Source organism: Trichoplusia ni, chromosome 16 (genome assembly GCF_003590095.1).
Source record: "Trichoplusia ni isolate ovarian cell line Hi5 chromosome 16, tn1, whole genome shotgun sequence".
Lineage (NCBI taxonomy): Eukaryota > Metazoa > Arthropoda > Insecta > Lepidoptera > Noctuidae > Trichoplusia > Trichoplusia ni.
In genome coordinates, this window is record NC_039493.1 from 1,446,575 (window position 1) to 1,463,856 (window position 17,282).

Consider the following 17,282-nt stretch of genomic DNA (forward strand, 5'->3'; position numbering starts at 1 on the left):
TCCAAAATTTTACATCTTTCTTCAACATTTTTTTCAGTGATGGGAGACATGATGTTAGTGAATTTAAAATTTGAACGATTCAAAAATACTTTCATTACAAAAAAAACGGCAAAATTTAAGAATGCTATGTGAGAGCAAATAGGATTACGTTCAGGTAATCGCATTTCCCAGTCCCGTGCTTTACATGGCGGAGTTGAAAACAGTCGGATAACGAAGCTCTTTTTATTCTAAATTTCCCTGGATATTTAAAATCTGATCATATATGCGAACTAAATCATACGCTAGAAAAAAATTATATAATGAACACACATAGGTACAACGGTGAAAGGATTGGCGTTTTAATAGGAAGCCTCATTGTTTCACTTCTTTGTTGAATCAAAGAGACGCCTTTTCCATGCAATGGGACAGTACGGATAAACAATAAAAAATGTGTGTCTTTTAAACTATAATTGCTTTTTTTTTAAGCACTTAATTAAATTAAGTACCCACAAAACAAATTACCCATCTAAAACACACCATGTAATACAGAAAGAACGAGTGTTACAACTAAACGCATTATTAATCAAAATTAACTATGACGTGTAACGGTAATAAATATGATTTATACCTGCAATAGCGTACTCACATCTCTGTAACAACTATTACCTACTGACCTACATCAAAAACCGGACGTCGAAACACAAATTGACATTTAAAAAAAACAAAAGAAAAAAAAACATTAAAGACCAAAGGCACGCGATGAATAATAGACAAGAAGTATTTTTCTGCACAACACATAATTCCGTATTCCAGACACGAAAATTAAAAAAGATGCTGCGCTTGACAGAAGAAAAATGGCGCGCAAAAAAACTAGACTCGATTTATCGAAGTTGTCACATTAATATTGAATAAATTTTGGAGTTTTATTTCTTTAATTTATTTTGGTAACACTTATTGTAACCTAATTGCGATAAATATTCTTTGATGTGAGCGTTTTGGGTACATGATGTTTTTTTGTCTTATACAAGTTAAGCAAGTTCACGTGGTTGGGTTTCCACTACATTTAAACACGTGAGTATGAAACAAAGTGACTTACACCTTAAACAATACTCTGACTTACGTTATGGTCAAAAGTTATAACTGTTAAGCTTTTGGTCGGTGTAATGTTTTCCATCTCGGTCCTGTGCCAGTTATATACTCCCTTTTAGGTTTTGCTCTTTGTCTCGGCCTTTTTACCTACTTTTACATTAGTAATGAACGAGTTACTATTCTTTATCAAACATCTTTTAGACACAAAACGTACATACATCTTATGCCACACATGAATCACACTTTATTTCAATTAAAAATTAAATAATACGAAAACATTATTTAATAATATAATTATTGCGAACAATTTCGTAAACTCTACAATTCAAATGCACTAAGAATCACAAAACAAATTAGTGTCGCAATATTTATATGACACATTCAAAACATAATAATCATCTGACGCAAGTAAACTACTGCATTTTATTTCAATTGTAATTTAAAAAGATCAACTATGAAATTACTAAAATAACTTCTATTAATAAAAAAAACAGTTGAAATTGCAATCTTGAAACTTCAGATAAAAATAAAAGGCGAACATTTCTCTCTAGTGATCGTTCTTTTTTAATACACTGTCGAGCATGTAAAGTGAACCCAGAAATATATGGACCTAATTAATTCTCTCCCAAGTTGACGTCTAATTTTCACAGTTTGTACCCTTAATTAAGTTTAAATTAGCTTTTAGTACTACAAAATCTTGAACCAACATTTTTCTGGATGTTTTTAGAAGTCGTTCATTTAATTCCACATTTTGAAATTGCATAACTTACTCCTTACTTGTAAATCTGATCCATGACCAACCTAATTTTGAACCATTAATCTATTTAAGATCGCTGTTGTATTTGTCATTTTTCAATTCGGAACTAAAAAGGTAGAATTCTGTGAAAGAAACAAGTGCATTCGAATTATTATACCTACGTCTAAAATAATTATTATCAGCTCAAAATTAATGTAATTGATAATAGATTCAAAGGCTCATATTCAAGAACAAAACTGAAATTTAAAAGTCTGTCTTCATAGTATGTCTGTCAAATGGAGACGAAGAGATGTTTCAAACCTACACTCGACAAAGCATCTTTCGTGAATATAGCCGTAAAGAAAACACCCATCAAATGAGATCTAAACCTTCAAGCTATTCTTTCTACAGCAATACAATACCTATTATTTTTACAGAAACATAAACGCCTGTTATCACAACAGGGATTTAGAAATATCAGCAGAAATAAAAGAACCCAATCATTGTGTTTACAAGCAAGTCAATTCCCCTAGAGAGCCACAATATACGCTTAGAGAAATGTTGGCTTACTTTTCATATCTGCACCGAGTCCGTATTATGAGAACTAATAGCATTGCTACTTGTCTGTGTGGTAGCGAGATGCCGTTACATAGTGTAGTATGCCGTCTTCTTTACACGTTTGTAATCGTCATGGGGCTTTTTTGATGAGGGTTGTTATTACTTTGACGTGTCTGTCTGTATGTGGTATAATCGCTCCTGAACGGATTGATTGAGTTGGTGTGTATTATAGAAGAATGATGTGCAAGTGAGTCTAAGAATGTTTGATCAAAATTGTTTTAGCAGTTGAAAGGATGTGGGGGATGAAATAATCAAATGTCTTTAAATATTCTCAAGTTGGGTCTCAAATTAAACCTAACTAAAATAGAATGTTGACGGAATTATTTGTAATACTGCAATGTTGTAATGTTTTGCAATTATTTAGGTGCAATCTTTCTACGTCCCTTGGTAGGTCCACTGCTTTAGGTATGAGAGTCTCATAACACAAGTTTGTCACATCGGGTTATCTAAAACTACATACATATAGGCTGAATAACGGCAGTTAGAAAAAAAGATAAAACTTTATAATACCGAGATTAAAGCACACATGCACGTGGTATGAAAAAAAGAGGTCAATATTTTGCATCTCTTTCTCTACGTACCAAGTAACATTAGCCGCATTGTACGCAGCATAAAAGTAAAAACTATGATTTTAAATGTACGAAATAAAAAGTAATTTATTTGTCTGTAAGTATAATATTAACCTGGAATCTTGTGTGAAGCGGTCATAAAGATAAAAATGTCAGAACCGTTTCAAGGTTGTGTCGCTTTGTTGTTTTGGAAAATACTAGTAGATACATTTCTGAGTCATGGAATTTTAAGCTTATGTGAATAGGGGTTTTAATTGATACTGAAATAATTGTTTTTATGAAGTACTAAAATCGATGTTATTTCGACTGACGACGCCAAAGTCAGCAAAAATTAATCAAAACACTGAAACGCGGCGATTTTGCGGTTTAATGTATTTTAATTGTATAAAATTTTATTATTAAGATATTCTGAACAAAATCCGGCCAATTGCGAATTTCAGTGTTTTTTTTTCATGAAAAAGAATACAATACATGTACAATGAAAATCGCTTTCCATAAATGTTCGTCGTTAAAGCACTTTATGGGCCTTTATTGTAAACATTTAAACAACCTGAAACGATTATAAATTGCTCCATAGCAGTGACATAATACAGGCCGATAAAACACCTTTTAAATCTAAACTAATCCAGGTCACTTTCATATTCAAAGCATTTTCATTTAAAATCATATTAGTGCCTCATACCATGCTTTTAAAGCGGACTGTGGCTATTGTGAAAGCGAAACAACGATATACACTGCATGTAGCGGTGTCTCGCTCCCACTTAATACAACAATCTTGATTTAAGAGCTTTAGGTCAGAGCCTTGAAATGAAAAGCGTGTCAGACCTAATATAAAGCGTTTAATTTATGCAAAGGGATGGTTCAAAACGAGATTTGCCATTATTCGAATAATTGTTGACTTAATTATGAGTTAGGTTACAAAACAGTTCGATCTGCGAAGATTGAGTCAGATCATAATATAGGACTTCTATTCTACCCCTTGTTGTTAGGAATGCCTCAAAGTTAGCAATTTAATTGAAAAGCCTCAATTTTGAAGAAGCCATTTTGCTTTTCGTAAAATGTGTCAATAAAAGGGCGTCGGCTGTATCTTTCATTTGCATGTTCAAAATCTTTATCCCAAATGCGATGATCCTTTAAATCAAAGTAGTCGTTTCACTTGTTTGATTTAAATAGGTTTAAGCTAAAGTGTTTTATTTCAGAAATGTAAATTAACTTATAAGCTCGAAGTTCATTTACAATAAAGTATTCCTAAATTGAATTATCAACATTTTGTAAAATGAAACAATGGATGATAAAAATACATAAAAAGATGACTGTTTTTGTTGAACACGAACTTAAGGATGTTTTAACTTTTAAAAGCCAACTCTTTGGACCAGAAAGTATATACAGCCAATAAAGAGAGTAGAAATAGTAAGATTTTATTTTTAAAAACATTTTATTGACCGACAAACGCTGGAGCAAAGTCACGTCGTTCGAATTTATACTTTTTGCCAAAGATTATAGTTAGTTTCGAGTAGGCTTGCCTCGCCTACGAACAATTGTGAACATTTATGACACTTCGAATTAAAATACGCGTATTTTTTTAATATCCACAAGTTTTTCACACTTTTGTTACAAGGTTTCCGATATTTTTGTTTTATTGCCACGCGATAAGGAAGTCCATGCTTAGTTTGAGGTGTAAAAATATGTGAAGTCACACAAATCACGATTTTATAGGTATTTCTGAAAGTTACACAGGTTGGTTAATGGGTGTTTTCCTATTTATATTCAACAAATTGAATTTCATTTCTGTTACTGGATGATTCGGTCCTTTAACAAGACTGGTTTTCAAAATCGTAGACAACGTAAAATACTTTTCATTACCGCACTTTGATAACAAACAATCTGTATGCCTTTTTTCATTTTATCATGAACAGATGAACTATTAATATGTTGACGTTTTCAAGAATCATTATCAAAATAAATAGATCAGACATATCTTAAAAACACTAATTTTTTGTCATCATCATATTTTTCTAGCAAAAGCGGAAAAATGAAGCAGGATTTTAAATCTCACCCTTAATTACATTCATTTGTTAAAATTCTTCACAACTTGAAAACGAAGAGAATTATTTTTAATTAGAGCTTTTAGAGCAAAAACTTTTAACGCTATTCTAGAAATTCTGGGCTGAATTTCTATAGAGAGGAAAGATTTTAGCTTTTAACGGTATTTAGGCTTCGTTTAGCTTTGAATACTGCCACATTTTAAACTGTCCATCGTGGCCAATAGAAAGGCTTTAGGTGAGATTAATTGGCACAGTATTATGAGTATTATTTATTTATATAAGGCCAATGAGTAGCGCTATTTTATAAGGCACTAGCTGTTGCCCGCGACTTTGTCCCGGTGGGTAGAAGATATAAGTTATGATTTATACCTGCCCTGTTTTTTCACATTTTCCATTGTATCTTCGCTCCTATTAGTCGCAGCGTGATGGTTTATAGTCTAAAGCCTTCCTCGATGAATAGACTATTCAACACAAAAATAATTTTTCAATTTGGATCAGCAGTTCCTGAGATTACCGCGTTCAAACAAACACACTCTTCAGCTTTATATATTAGTATAGATTAATAATGGACAGTGTCCTGTTTTTGCCTAAACTTCATCGCTTCTTTAGTGCCGTCGGCGTCGGTGTAAAGTAACAACTGCAACGACCCCAACAGCGTAGTGACAGCTTTTATTCTTGTTCTAAGAATTCTCTAAAGCCGAAACAATAAGTATTAGATTCCATCTCGCATATAATCGCTCTGACATATTTTAAAAACCGTTGCAGCGAGATAAGCGACTTTGACCAAGAAAACTTTAGTTAAATTCGAAAAAATATTGGAACAACCGAAACGAATTATGATTATTTCACAGCAATATTCATTGTGAAAAGATTCTTTTTCTTTTATTTTTATCTTAGAAAGATTATTTAAAGATGACTGAGTATTTTTAATCTGCTTAGTTTATAGACAAATTGTGTGAGAACGGCAAACGTGAAACTGAAATAACATGTATCGAAATTTTCATTTTGCGATGTTTATCTTAAGTAGATTGATCCGGATAAGCAAATCGGTTTGATCAAGATTCTAAGATTGATATTATCTGATAAAAATAAATAAGTTTATTTTTGTGATATATTTTTTGATATAAGCATAGATGCTATAAATTTAACTCCCTTACATTTTTTATTAAACTGCTTTTAAAAATGTCTACTAACTAATTATTTTATTTGTTATGAACTGCGTTCTTCGATTTCAAGGCACGTGCCTAATTTTCTCGTAGGTAATTTTTGGTAAAATACCCTTACTATACTAATTAAATACTGAAAAAGAGAGCACTGTGTAATATTTTCTCTTGTTTTATATACGCTACTTACAATTTATCACGATTGAGTTATATCAGAACAATAATTTCATTAAATACCAAGACAAAAGATAAAAAGAAGCCACAAATCTATTAAACTTAGAGGATACATAAATTCGCCCAACGATATCACAACCATTAGTTACCATAAACAAAACTCATAACTTTCTTAAACCACCCATAAAGCGACGCAAATATATGTGTAATACCCACATTAAATAATACTGGGCATTAGCTGTCAGTGTTGCCATGAAAGAAAGATACAGTTGTCGGCCGCTTCCGGGCAGCTGTCGCAGGAAGCTCATCCGTCAACTGGTTGGCAACACTGAAGCGATACTGGCAACACTGACTTGAGATACTATGTTTGACAATTTCCGTTTGTGATACTAGTGTTAAATAGTTTTTAGGAATAGAAAACTATTATGATTCACCGTCTCGTATTAACTTAAAAAGTTTACATTTTTAGTCGTCGTGCATCAGATCAGATAAAATATATACAGTTTTTTGTTTCACCATGTACGCCTATTATATTGAATGACGAGTTTTATTGGATGCGAGGTTCCAAAACTATCGTGCCTAATAATCTACTATAAATGTCTATTATTAAGTTAAAATAAAAAAAATCTAATTATTTTGAAGTCAGGACAAGCCAGGACCCAACGAGAACTAGACTCAGAGCAAGTAATCGCAGATCATACAAACACGGGAATCGGACCCGCAAAACGTCACGCACACATTGGCTGTTCGTGCAATTAATGATATTTCAACCGCTATTTGAATTTGATATCTCATAATTATTATACTAATGAAAAAACAATATGTAAATAAAAATATTTGTATTTTTTATAACTAATCATGTATTTTCTCAACGTTTTTTCATAACCGTGTTTTTATTTTCAGTCCCTGTTGCAGCAACCATCGTTCTTCATGAAAGCTGTTATCAACATATCACTTCATCCTACGATCATGTAGGACTATCTACATTGTACTCTCGGCAGCCATTCTTAAGTCCGGCGCACACTGGCGGACCAGACGGCATAGGATGTTAAAATGTCAAATCAAATTGATTAGTGATTCAATCGAAATAAGATCTAATTTCCAATGATCGAGAGAACTGCGTTGCCATTCCTAGTTGCGTTCTGCAGCAAATTACCGACCATTGAGAAATAAACCTTATTGAGATTGGATAAGAAGTATTCAATTTAATTTTTCAATTTGTATCCTCCGTTTTCCCGTGCGTTATTGTTTGAAGGCCATTAGTCTGCATAACAAATAGTCAGGCTTATAGATATCGTCATTAACGCTTTCCACGACAATTTACATACATTCATAGGTATATATATATATATATATATACATATATTATGTTTGTATGTTGATGTTGCTAATGTTTGTTATTTTGTTTGCAGGCGCGGAACAAGCCGGCAGATGGTGGTGGTCACGTGAACCAGAAGAACGCGGCCGGACAGAAAGCAACACCGCCCTGTCAAAAAGGTTATAAATTCGGCATATTATTTTAATACATAATTGAGTGTTCATACATAACTTTCCATCGGATCTTTAAAAAGTTTACTAGATGTTTTATAAAATCAATGAAATAAAGGCCAGGAAGTGAACTTTCAAAAATTATCAAAGGCTATTCTTTTATAAAATTGACGCCATTAAAAACAGTGTTCGTAACCACGCCTTACTTCCACAACGGCTGCAGCTAATTAACTTAATACTGCCGCTGATTCAAAAGAAAGCCAAATGCACACCAGCCAGCATTCAAACGTGACCAAATTCAAATCCCAAAACCTATAACATTTATTTACTTAGATATCAGATATTAAATGAACTAAATATACATACAGAATTGCAGCGTTTTCTATGCAGAATAGTTTCAAACGGCGATTACACAGGAGTCAACACAAGAGCATGTGACATTACTGTAACACATGCCTTGAATGTGAAGTAGATGTTAAGGTCCTCTCACACTGACTTTACTGCAACTCAACTTATAGCTCCAAAATGTAAGTAAAGTGAACAATGCGTGGAATACTCCGTATAAAAAACGAACCAGTAATACGGAGACGTCGCCGTCGTGTGCAACGGCTATAACCCAATATGAAGCTTACATTTCGCATACAAGCCGAAAGTGAGTTGAATTCGGAGATCAACGCTAAGCTATATCTGCGTAAGTTGATCTATAGATCAAAACTACGCTTATCCTAGGCGGTCAGTGGATGGCTGATCATCTATTTCATAAGGATAGATCCTCCGTAGAGGCACTTTAAATTGTTGGTCCCGACTGTTACTTCATAGATCTTTAACAATCGATACGGGTAGTCAGCTAGAAAGTGTGACAACCATTCTTAATACGAAGTATCTAGCTGCCCAAGTAACTGAGTTAAGGAGGTCATGTATGCACTAGTATTTAGATGCATCAGGTTAAAAAAAAAACATAGTTGGGTAGAGGCCAGGAAGATGATGACTGTGAGTTGAGTTGGGGTGATTTGAAATGTTCAAATGTGCAAAGACCCTTAGTCTGATTGCCGCACGTGTATGCAAACCATATAGACGCTTGGATTATGCTGAAGCTTCTGAAGCATGTGATTATAGGGATATTAATTGCTTCATTACGTCATGTTAAGCATCCTTACTAGGATATTAGTTAAGGGAGATAATGCTAGATCCAATATTGCAATTATATTCGATGCTGCGTCCATGCAATTTCATACCTCTCTAATAAAACAAAATTTAAATGTCTTTAATCCAAGACATCAATTGATATCGGCTAAGGTTTTCAAAATGACGTATTATTTACTTCAATTGTTCGCAATGTTAATGAAGAATGTTATGTTACTACTGAAGATAAAAGGTCATTAGTTTGAAATAGTAACTGGTGTGTACCTACTATTCAGTAATAATAGTTCTTTGAGATACTTTTACTGAATAGAAAAACACTGCGGAATGATAAACACTACTAATTTTACTATAACCCTTTTTCTTTGAATAAAATATCAATAAGTAGTTGGCATTAAAAAGCTTAAGTAGCCATTAAGTTCCCCAGTCTCGACGACGGATAAAAAGAGCACTTTTCAGGTGGATCCACAAAAGGCGGTCCGAAAACCCCCGTGAAGCCGTCAGCGAACAAGGGCGCGGCAAAGACAGCGCCACCAAAGCAGGCGGCGGCGGCGGCGGCAGTCAAAACTCCTCAGGGGAAGAAGAAGAAAGGGCACAAGCACCAGCAGTACGAGCTGATAGTCACCATTAATCTGGTAAGTGGAGGATTTTTTTTACAATGAGATATTATGACCACCTTAGATAGATCTCTCCTTTTTTTTACTGATCTATGCAGTTATTTGACTGCTACTATGTCAAAGGTAGACCTTAAGTCTCTCTGGACTTTTAATTTATGAGGGTGCATTTAGAAGTATGGAAATTGCACTAAGCTGTAAGCAAACATTATGTATATCAAGAAAGTTGAGAGAAGCTGAACGTGATGATAGAGTAAGGGGAAGCGAATTACTATTGATTTTCTTCTTAACATCATCATAAGATAATACTATTATTTTTTCTATTTAAAACGTCTCCAACACTAAAATTTTAATCCTTCTCTAAGGGGTGGTTTCACAAACATACAAGAAACATGCACAAAGATACCCAGACTCAAGACAAGCATTAGTGAAACAAACGCTTGTCCTACGCGTTGATCAAACCCGCAATACGACATGAACATTGATTATGACATGAGAACCTCAACCATTTGGCTATTGGTGCAGTGGAAGAATACTCCAAATTTAAAAATGAATAATCCAACCTAAAGTTGCTTTACAATAATTTAAACGCCTCCTTACATCAAATACGTGATGAAAACTCGTTTGCGCATACATTGCCTCGTACGTTACACATCAATTTCCCACGGGTAGAGGCAACTACGAAATGATCCTCATATTTTAACTTACTGCATTCTCCATTCTCCGTAAAATGCAGAACATTTTTACCTGAAGAGAATTTCCTTTTTTGAGTGACTGATGATGGCTGTTTAAAGAAAAAGTTTTAGAAGAAAAATGGGGAACTTATTTCACAAAACAAATGAAAATTGTGATATTTTTTGACACATTGCGTACATACGGCAAGAGGCTTGTGCCCAGCCGTGGGAAGTAAATAGGCTGATATTATTTACATTCCTGCAATTTGTTTTTAAGTGCCAGGCACTGGAAGTGCACTACAGGCGAATATAATAAACTAAATGACTGAAATATCTTTTTCACTTGATTAATAACCTCGGACACAAAAAAGGGGGTGTTATAACTTGGATATACATAACTTGGATAAAGATTAATTGTGTTCGAGTGTACACGTCGAAGAAAACAATGTATGAGCAGACATTTCATAAACAACGTTTTTGTAAAGGTATTCTTTAATAAAATATTTCAAAGACTTTTTGGCACTATATCTGCCAATTTACCGTCACACATAAAATACGTGTTTGGAGTAAAGTGGCCGAGTTACTAACCTAGTCTCTTGCTATTCCTCCTAAGTATGCAATAAACGATCAACGCTGTATTTCCACGTATACACCGCTATACCAAAACAAACTGCCTAAAGTAACAAACTACCGCATAAGAATAAAAACAGCCTTATCGCGGGAACATACACCCATCTCCTTCCAACTCCTACTTTTCATATTATCTATCCCGCTCTCACCATCGTTTTCGCGATCCAGAAAGCGTAATCGCGCTTGTGATTGGATTATAGAATGATGTTCGTAGACAGGATTTTGTTTCTCGCTGTTGTTTTTTTTTTGTATTTGCATTGAATTTTGATTTTGTCAGGAACACACTTTTCTGTTTAGCTGATTTTGTTGAAGATACAAAAATATTTTTCAAATTTCAAACACCGCGTTGAATTTCATCTTTTGTTTATGATCTGAATATTAAGTGTTTATTTTTTTATCCGAATCGATAAGGAGTTTTTACGCTATTTCGGGAGCCTGTAGAAGCTTCTGAAGCTCTTTAAGAAGTGTGAGAGAGAGACGTAGCTCTGCACCGTGTTGTGCGCTGTCACGCTTACACAAATGCAATAGTGTAACTTTAACAACTGTTAGACCTTCTGACTCAAACTACATAAATCACCAATAAGTAAAGCTCAAGGTTACCGAAAAAATCCACAACTTTCACACAACGCCATCTAGTCAAAATGAAAATGAAGGTCTTTCTAGTAACACATACATATTTTAGAAAAAAATATACCTACCCACACATAGAAAAAAATATTTTGCTCATCACACAAACACCTAACCTAGGTGGGATTCGAACCCAAGACCTCCGATATAGCAATCGTAGCCTCTAACCACTAGACCAACAAGCCAGGCAAAATTCCAACCCATTTACCCCACGAATGATGCTCTCGTTAGAATAACGATGTGTTTGTTGATGAATGGGTGACGGGAGATGAATTAGTATTATTGGCCTGCTCTAAAGATCAGTAGGTAAACAAATATGTCTTTGACGGTCAAGATGAAGGGAACGGGAAATGGTCCATAGAAATAAAACGACGAAAATAGTTGAGAAGCATCCAAGCAGTTATGTTTACCTGTAACCGCAGAGTAGTAATGTGGTTGGTCGTAGGTTTGTACCTACTAATTGTTTCCGGCGGCTTTTTTTAAGTTATAAATATTTATTAAAATATTTTTTGGGCATGTTGATGTTTTCAAATGGGGAAAAAGTACAAAGAAGGTTTAATCTCTAAATGTTTAGTTTTAAAATCGACTTACTGTATGACGTTGAGAAAAGTTTAAACAATAATATATGTTTATATAAATTCTCGTGTCACAATAGTGCTACCGATGCTAGAAAAAGTAGCTCCACCGAAACGTAATGTTGTGTGTAATATTTTCTTCTAGAGGAAAAAAACTTCCTAGAAATGTATCATTATGACCAAAGTTCGAAGGGTCAAATATAAAAAAAATCTTAAAATGAGTTTAGATTCATTTCAAAAAACTTAAACAAACCAGACCAAAACCATAACCACAATACTTTAATTAAACTTTACAATTGAAATGTCTTTCACAAAATCAAGAGAATCCCTTACAAATTGTCATCTAAAAAAAATCTTTAATTTGCCACTAATCCTTTTAAATCCAGCATCGAATAAACTAAATCTTATTTAAGATGTAAAACCGCAGGTGTTCACAACATTTTGTAAGGAGGCTTGGTAAGATGATATTCGTTGATATAATTAATTATAAACTAACTCTGTTGCTGACAGGGACTGCTTAGCAGAGATATTTATTGTAATGGCCGCCATGTTTTGATATTCCCTTTCTATGTTTATCTGTGTTATGTCTGATTTTTTTTTAATTTGTTTGAGCAACGATAAATTAAGGTTTAGGGTTTGCATTTATTTTATATTTATAATTGGTGTTTCGTGCAAATAGTTTGTTTTGTGTAATACTTTTGATTATAAAAACAATGGTTTTCTTTTTATAATTAAACCTCGTAAGTAATAACTTTCAGGCTTAACAACTTTTAAATGGCTCCACCGTTTTTATGTAACGTCATGACTAGGAACGTCACATAATCCACTTTTAATACAAAACAAACTAAATTGAAATCCCTCAATCGGAGAGCTAAGATGCCACAGACAGACTACAGATACGTCAAACTTATACATCCCTCTTTTTGCGTCGGGGCTTAAACCTTCAAATTTAATTTAATACAAAGTTCAACTTCAGATACAAAAAAAATATTTAAGAATTCAGCACCAATAAACATACAAATATCAGCTACCAACCTTGCTCTTACACCATACACCTATACAACATATACCTTTCATATCAATTACAGGCTACAATAATACAAACAACAAAAATTCACATTTACAAAAATGTTAAATGAATAACACAATTCAAAAACCATTTTGATCGAGATCATTACAAAATAACGATGAATGCCGCGACTGAATACGCTAAATTGGAATTTAACGATACCACTGTGGGGCTGGTTTTATGGGCTATACGTTATAAATCGTTAAAGAGGGGTCGAAGACAAAATATTCACAGAAGTTTCAATCTTTTTGATCCCACTGCAAAGGCCTCCCCCTTTCTCTTCCACACCTTTCTATTCTTTGCAAGTTCCGGCCACGTGCGACCAGCGCGTTTCAGTCTTAATAAAAAATATTTTTTTGACGAATATTAGTACTTAACTCATGTGACATTATGAAGATAGAAGACTACCATTCATATAAAATGTAATACGAAGCAATCTATACATATAATAAAATTTGTCTATACAAAATCTTGTAGGTACTCAGTATGTAGTGTACAGTAAATAATATTCTATTCTTTTCTATTGTATACACGTTCAAGTCATGTCAATAAAGTTTTCATTTTAATCGCGTAAGACGACGAACAACCAAGCTAAGAATGAACTTGTATTATGGGTGCAAGCTCTCTTAATAAATCTGAATGTCCTCTTACACAAACTAACACGGGGGTTACATTTAGTAAGTTTTACAATAACCCTACACTGTATGTACTAAGAATCACTGCTGTAATTATTATATGGTGTACAATAAAGACTTAAGCTTAAACCTTAAAAAAAACAGCCAATTTATATAAGTCTGTTCACTTTTGGTGTCCACGAATGTCAATGAAACTTCTGCAGTTAATTTTTCGAGGAAGCCAGATGGAATTTGCGTTTTGTATGAATTTGGTTCATTCGGGAAGGGTTAAAAAGAGAACTATGAAAGGTTTTCTGTCCATTATTTAAAACTGTGGCCAGAACACTTTTACCTACGTATTTACTTACTGACAATATGACATTTTACAAATAACATAAAAGGAAGCGTTTCGTTCTTTTCTTATACACTAACTTTTTCTTATTTGTTTGTTTGTCGATCCGGATGGATTTTTGCAACTCAATTCTGACGCACTTCCCCATTAACTAACAGGCTGAAATGTTCAGGGTAGCTTCAAACTCGATGACTTGGCACTTATGTGCTGTAGTGTGCTGTCACACTTAAACAACTGCAATAATATTGATTTTAAGAGGTTCTTCTAAACCTAATAGATTACATATTGTTTTTTTTTTTGTAATTTTTATGAGTTCAAAGAGTAAACCTTTTAAACACTGTTCTTATTTTTTGAGTGCGTCTTTTATTTTATTTTGCAAAGAATGCGATATTCCAGAAAAGAAACCAACCAGGTTAATCCCACACCATGATAACCATCTAATACAAAATGAGCATTCCTCGCCGAAAATAATGTTCAAGATTTTTTCTCACTTTTTTCTATATATTCAAATATTTCTATTCTATAAATACATGTATTTGAATATTTTCAAGATGAACTGTGAGACATCACGATTCAGACGTAACAATAATTGTTATTGCATCGTTTGCCACCGCTGTGACTGTCAAATCATCAGCTTATCAGCTGGCGTACATTATTTCACTGGAAACATATGACAGGGGAAACAGAAGTTCCACTTCAAACAAGACTATGTAATATTTTTAAAAAATCAAAAAAGAGATATGATACTAAAAAAATAGAAAAAAAAGTGTCAAGTGCAAGTCCATGGACTTACAAATTTTCATTTAATTATAAACATAAAAAATAATTTAAAAGAAACTAAACAAGACGTATTGAATTTTCCTCTTTTCTTCGTAAAAAAACCCCACCAACGAAGTCAGCAATTCTAATAGATTACACTTTAATATAATAATTCATTATTATTTATATTTATATTATTAATCAAACTGAAATCTGCCGAGCATCATGTCAACATTTACTATAACTTTAATTATTTAAAACACCTGCAATATTTTGAAATATTAATATACCTACTGTTGATTTTCTGCACACCCAGTTTACTTTGCCAACATCGTTCCAGCATTTTAAATGCTCGTGTGACGTCACCGTTCCATTAAACATGTAGTTTATTGATTCAATTTGAAATAGATATTATTTTTACACATTGACAAACTTTTTACGACTTTCCTACCGCCGATACTTTTTCGTAGAGGGCATTAATGTCAAAAAAATATATATCAAAGTATAACGGAAGGGTAAAACTGTATTAATAAATTCACGAAATTAATAATAATATTTTAGTAGTTATTAAAATGTATCATTAGATGTGAATTATAAGGTTTTTAGTTAAATCCAGCAGGGATTTTCTTACCAGTCGGTATAAAAATATAGAGTCGGAACCTTTGATATTTCAGACCGTGTGTGCCGAAAATATAGTTAATTATCTTTATACATGAGACAAATTCATTTTAGAAATGTCTTTGACTGTAGTCTGTCTATGCCTGTTTGTTATTATACAACATAAAAAAGCAGAATAAATATGCGTATGACAAAGCTATTTTCACTTTTTAAAGTGTGAAGAGAAATAACGTGAGGAAGACACCAAGGAATTTATCAATAGTGTTAAGACATGTCAGAGGCCTACCCTTAAACACTGGATTATTCACATCAAAAGTGCGAAAAGAGAAAAATTTGTTCCTGAATTCGTTAGTCGTAAAATAAAAAAATAATACAAAATCAGTATAAATATATTGTTTTTGTCAACTATCAACGTGTATCTGACCACAATAAAAATATATTTCAAGACCAAACTTTATTTGCATTGTAAATTATATATAAGTACCGAAAACAATGTTGATTTGCCGACTCTTGACAAATCAGAACTTTTACGATCGACATAAAAATACCTAGGTACACAAGATTTTTGTATTCATTTTCCGTTTTATGTCATTGTCTCACTTTTTAATGAGACAGCGAAGGACAGAATGTCTAATCTAATGACGTTAGTTAATTTTATTGAGATTACTTTTGTTTTGTAAATGTGGGCTTTGAATTTTTTTTTGAACAACGTTCTTAGTGAAATAAAAAAGTTACTTCCTGGGATAGAGATCGGAAACAAAAACGAATCAATGGGCTCCAATTTCCAAGTAATATTCAGTATTAAGTAAGGTTGATCGATAACTTAAAATAAATTATTGTAATAATTGAAACGCCTGTCAAAAAAATTGACTCAGTCATGTTTAAGAGACATTGCTCAGAGCATATTTGTAGGCGTCATAAATCACTCGAATATTTCGTGGGATTTACTTTTAATTTAGGCGTTCTGTGATATTTCACAGTAGCTGCCTGCCTTTAAAACAACATTTATATCAGCCATTTCTAATAGACAATACAGCAGCTCGATGATATCAATTATTCGTTTCGAGTAAATCATAACAAAGAGATGAAAAATGCAAAATGTAGCTTAAATTTGCCCAGCCGCTAAACAAATTGCTGTAGCAATTAGGACAACGGCCGGCAGCCGTTAAAATATTTTACCTGTGCAATTTGTCAAATATGCGTTTTCAGTTATGAATAACAGATGTCGCTACTATCGCATACCTACAAACACCGTAATTAAACAGAAAAAATAGAGGAATTACTTCTCCTTGCCTAGATAGTTGTTTTTTCTGAACATTTCAATAAAATTATGTATTAATTACTGTTTTGTGAATTCCAATACTTTACTCTTTTAGACTCATTGATGTCACTAGACTTGTGATGAGATAGGTAATAAGTCGTTTCCCGCCAAAAGTGCTCAGTTCTATTAATGATACGCATCGTGCCAAGATGACGGACCAAATTTATTTGTTCTACATCGACCGCAAAAATATTGGATCAAACATAATTTAAATGATATAATCTAAGTGTATCTATTGTAACTCATTGAATTAAAGATATTATAAATAGTCGTTCCAAGCGGGACAGATGTTTTCTATCATATACAAACTAGACATAAGGAAAATGTTTGAGTCAAAATAGCTGTGGTGTAAATTAATCGCATTTGTAGAACATTGTGGGAAGAAAATCAGACCAGTGTAGACCTGCAAACGAACTGAAACGATTTAA

General features: G+C 33.2%; 1 protein-coding gene across 1 annotated transcript in view; it reads left to right on the forward strand.

Moving 5' to 3' along the window:
* Positions 1-17,282, forward strand: part of LOC113502137 (calmodulin-A-like) — a 67,377-nt gene that overhangs the window by 36,408 nt on the left and 13,687 nt on the right. The window contains exons 3-4 of the mRNA XM_026883530.1: positions 7,786-7,870; positions 9,476-9,636. Of these exons, the coding sequence (XP_026739331.1) occupies positions 7,786-7,870; positions 9,476-9,636 (246 nt within the window). The remainder of the gene's footprint in view (positions 1-7,785; positions 7,871-9,475; positions 9,637-17,282) is intronic.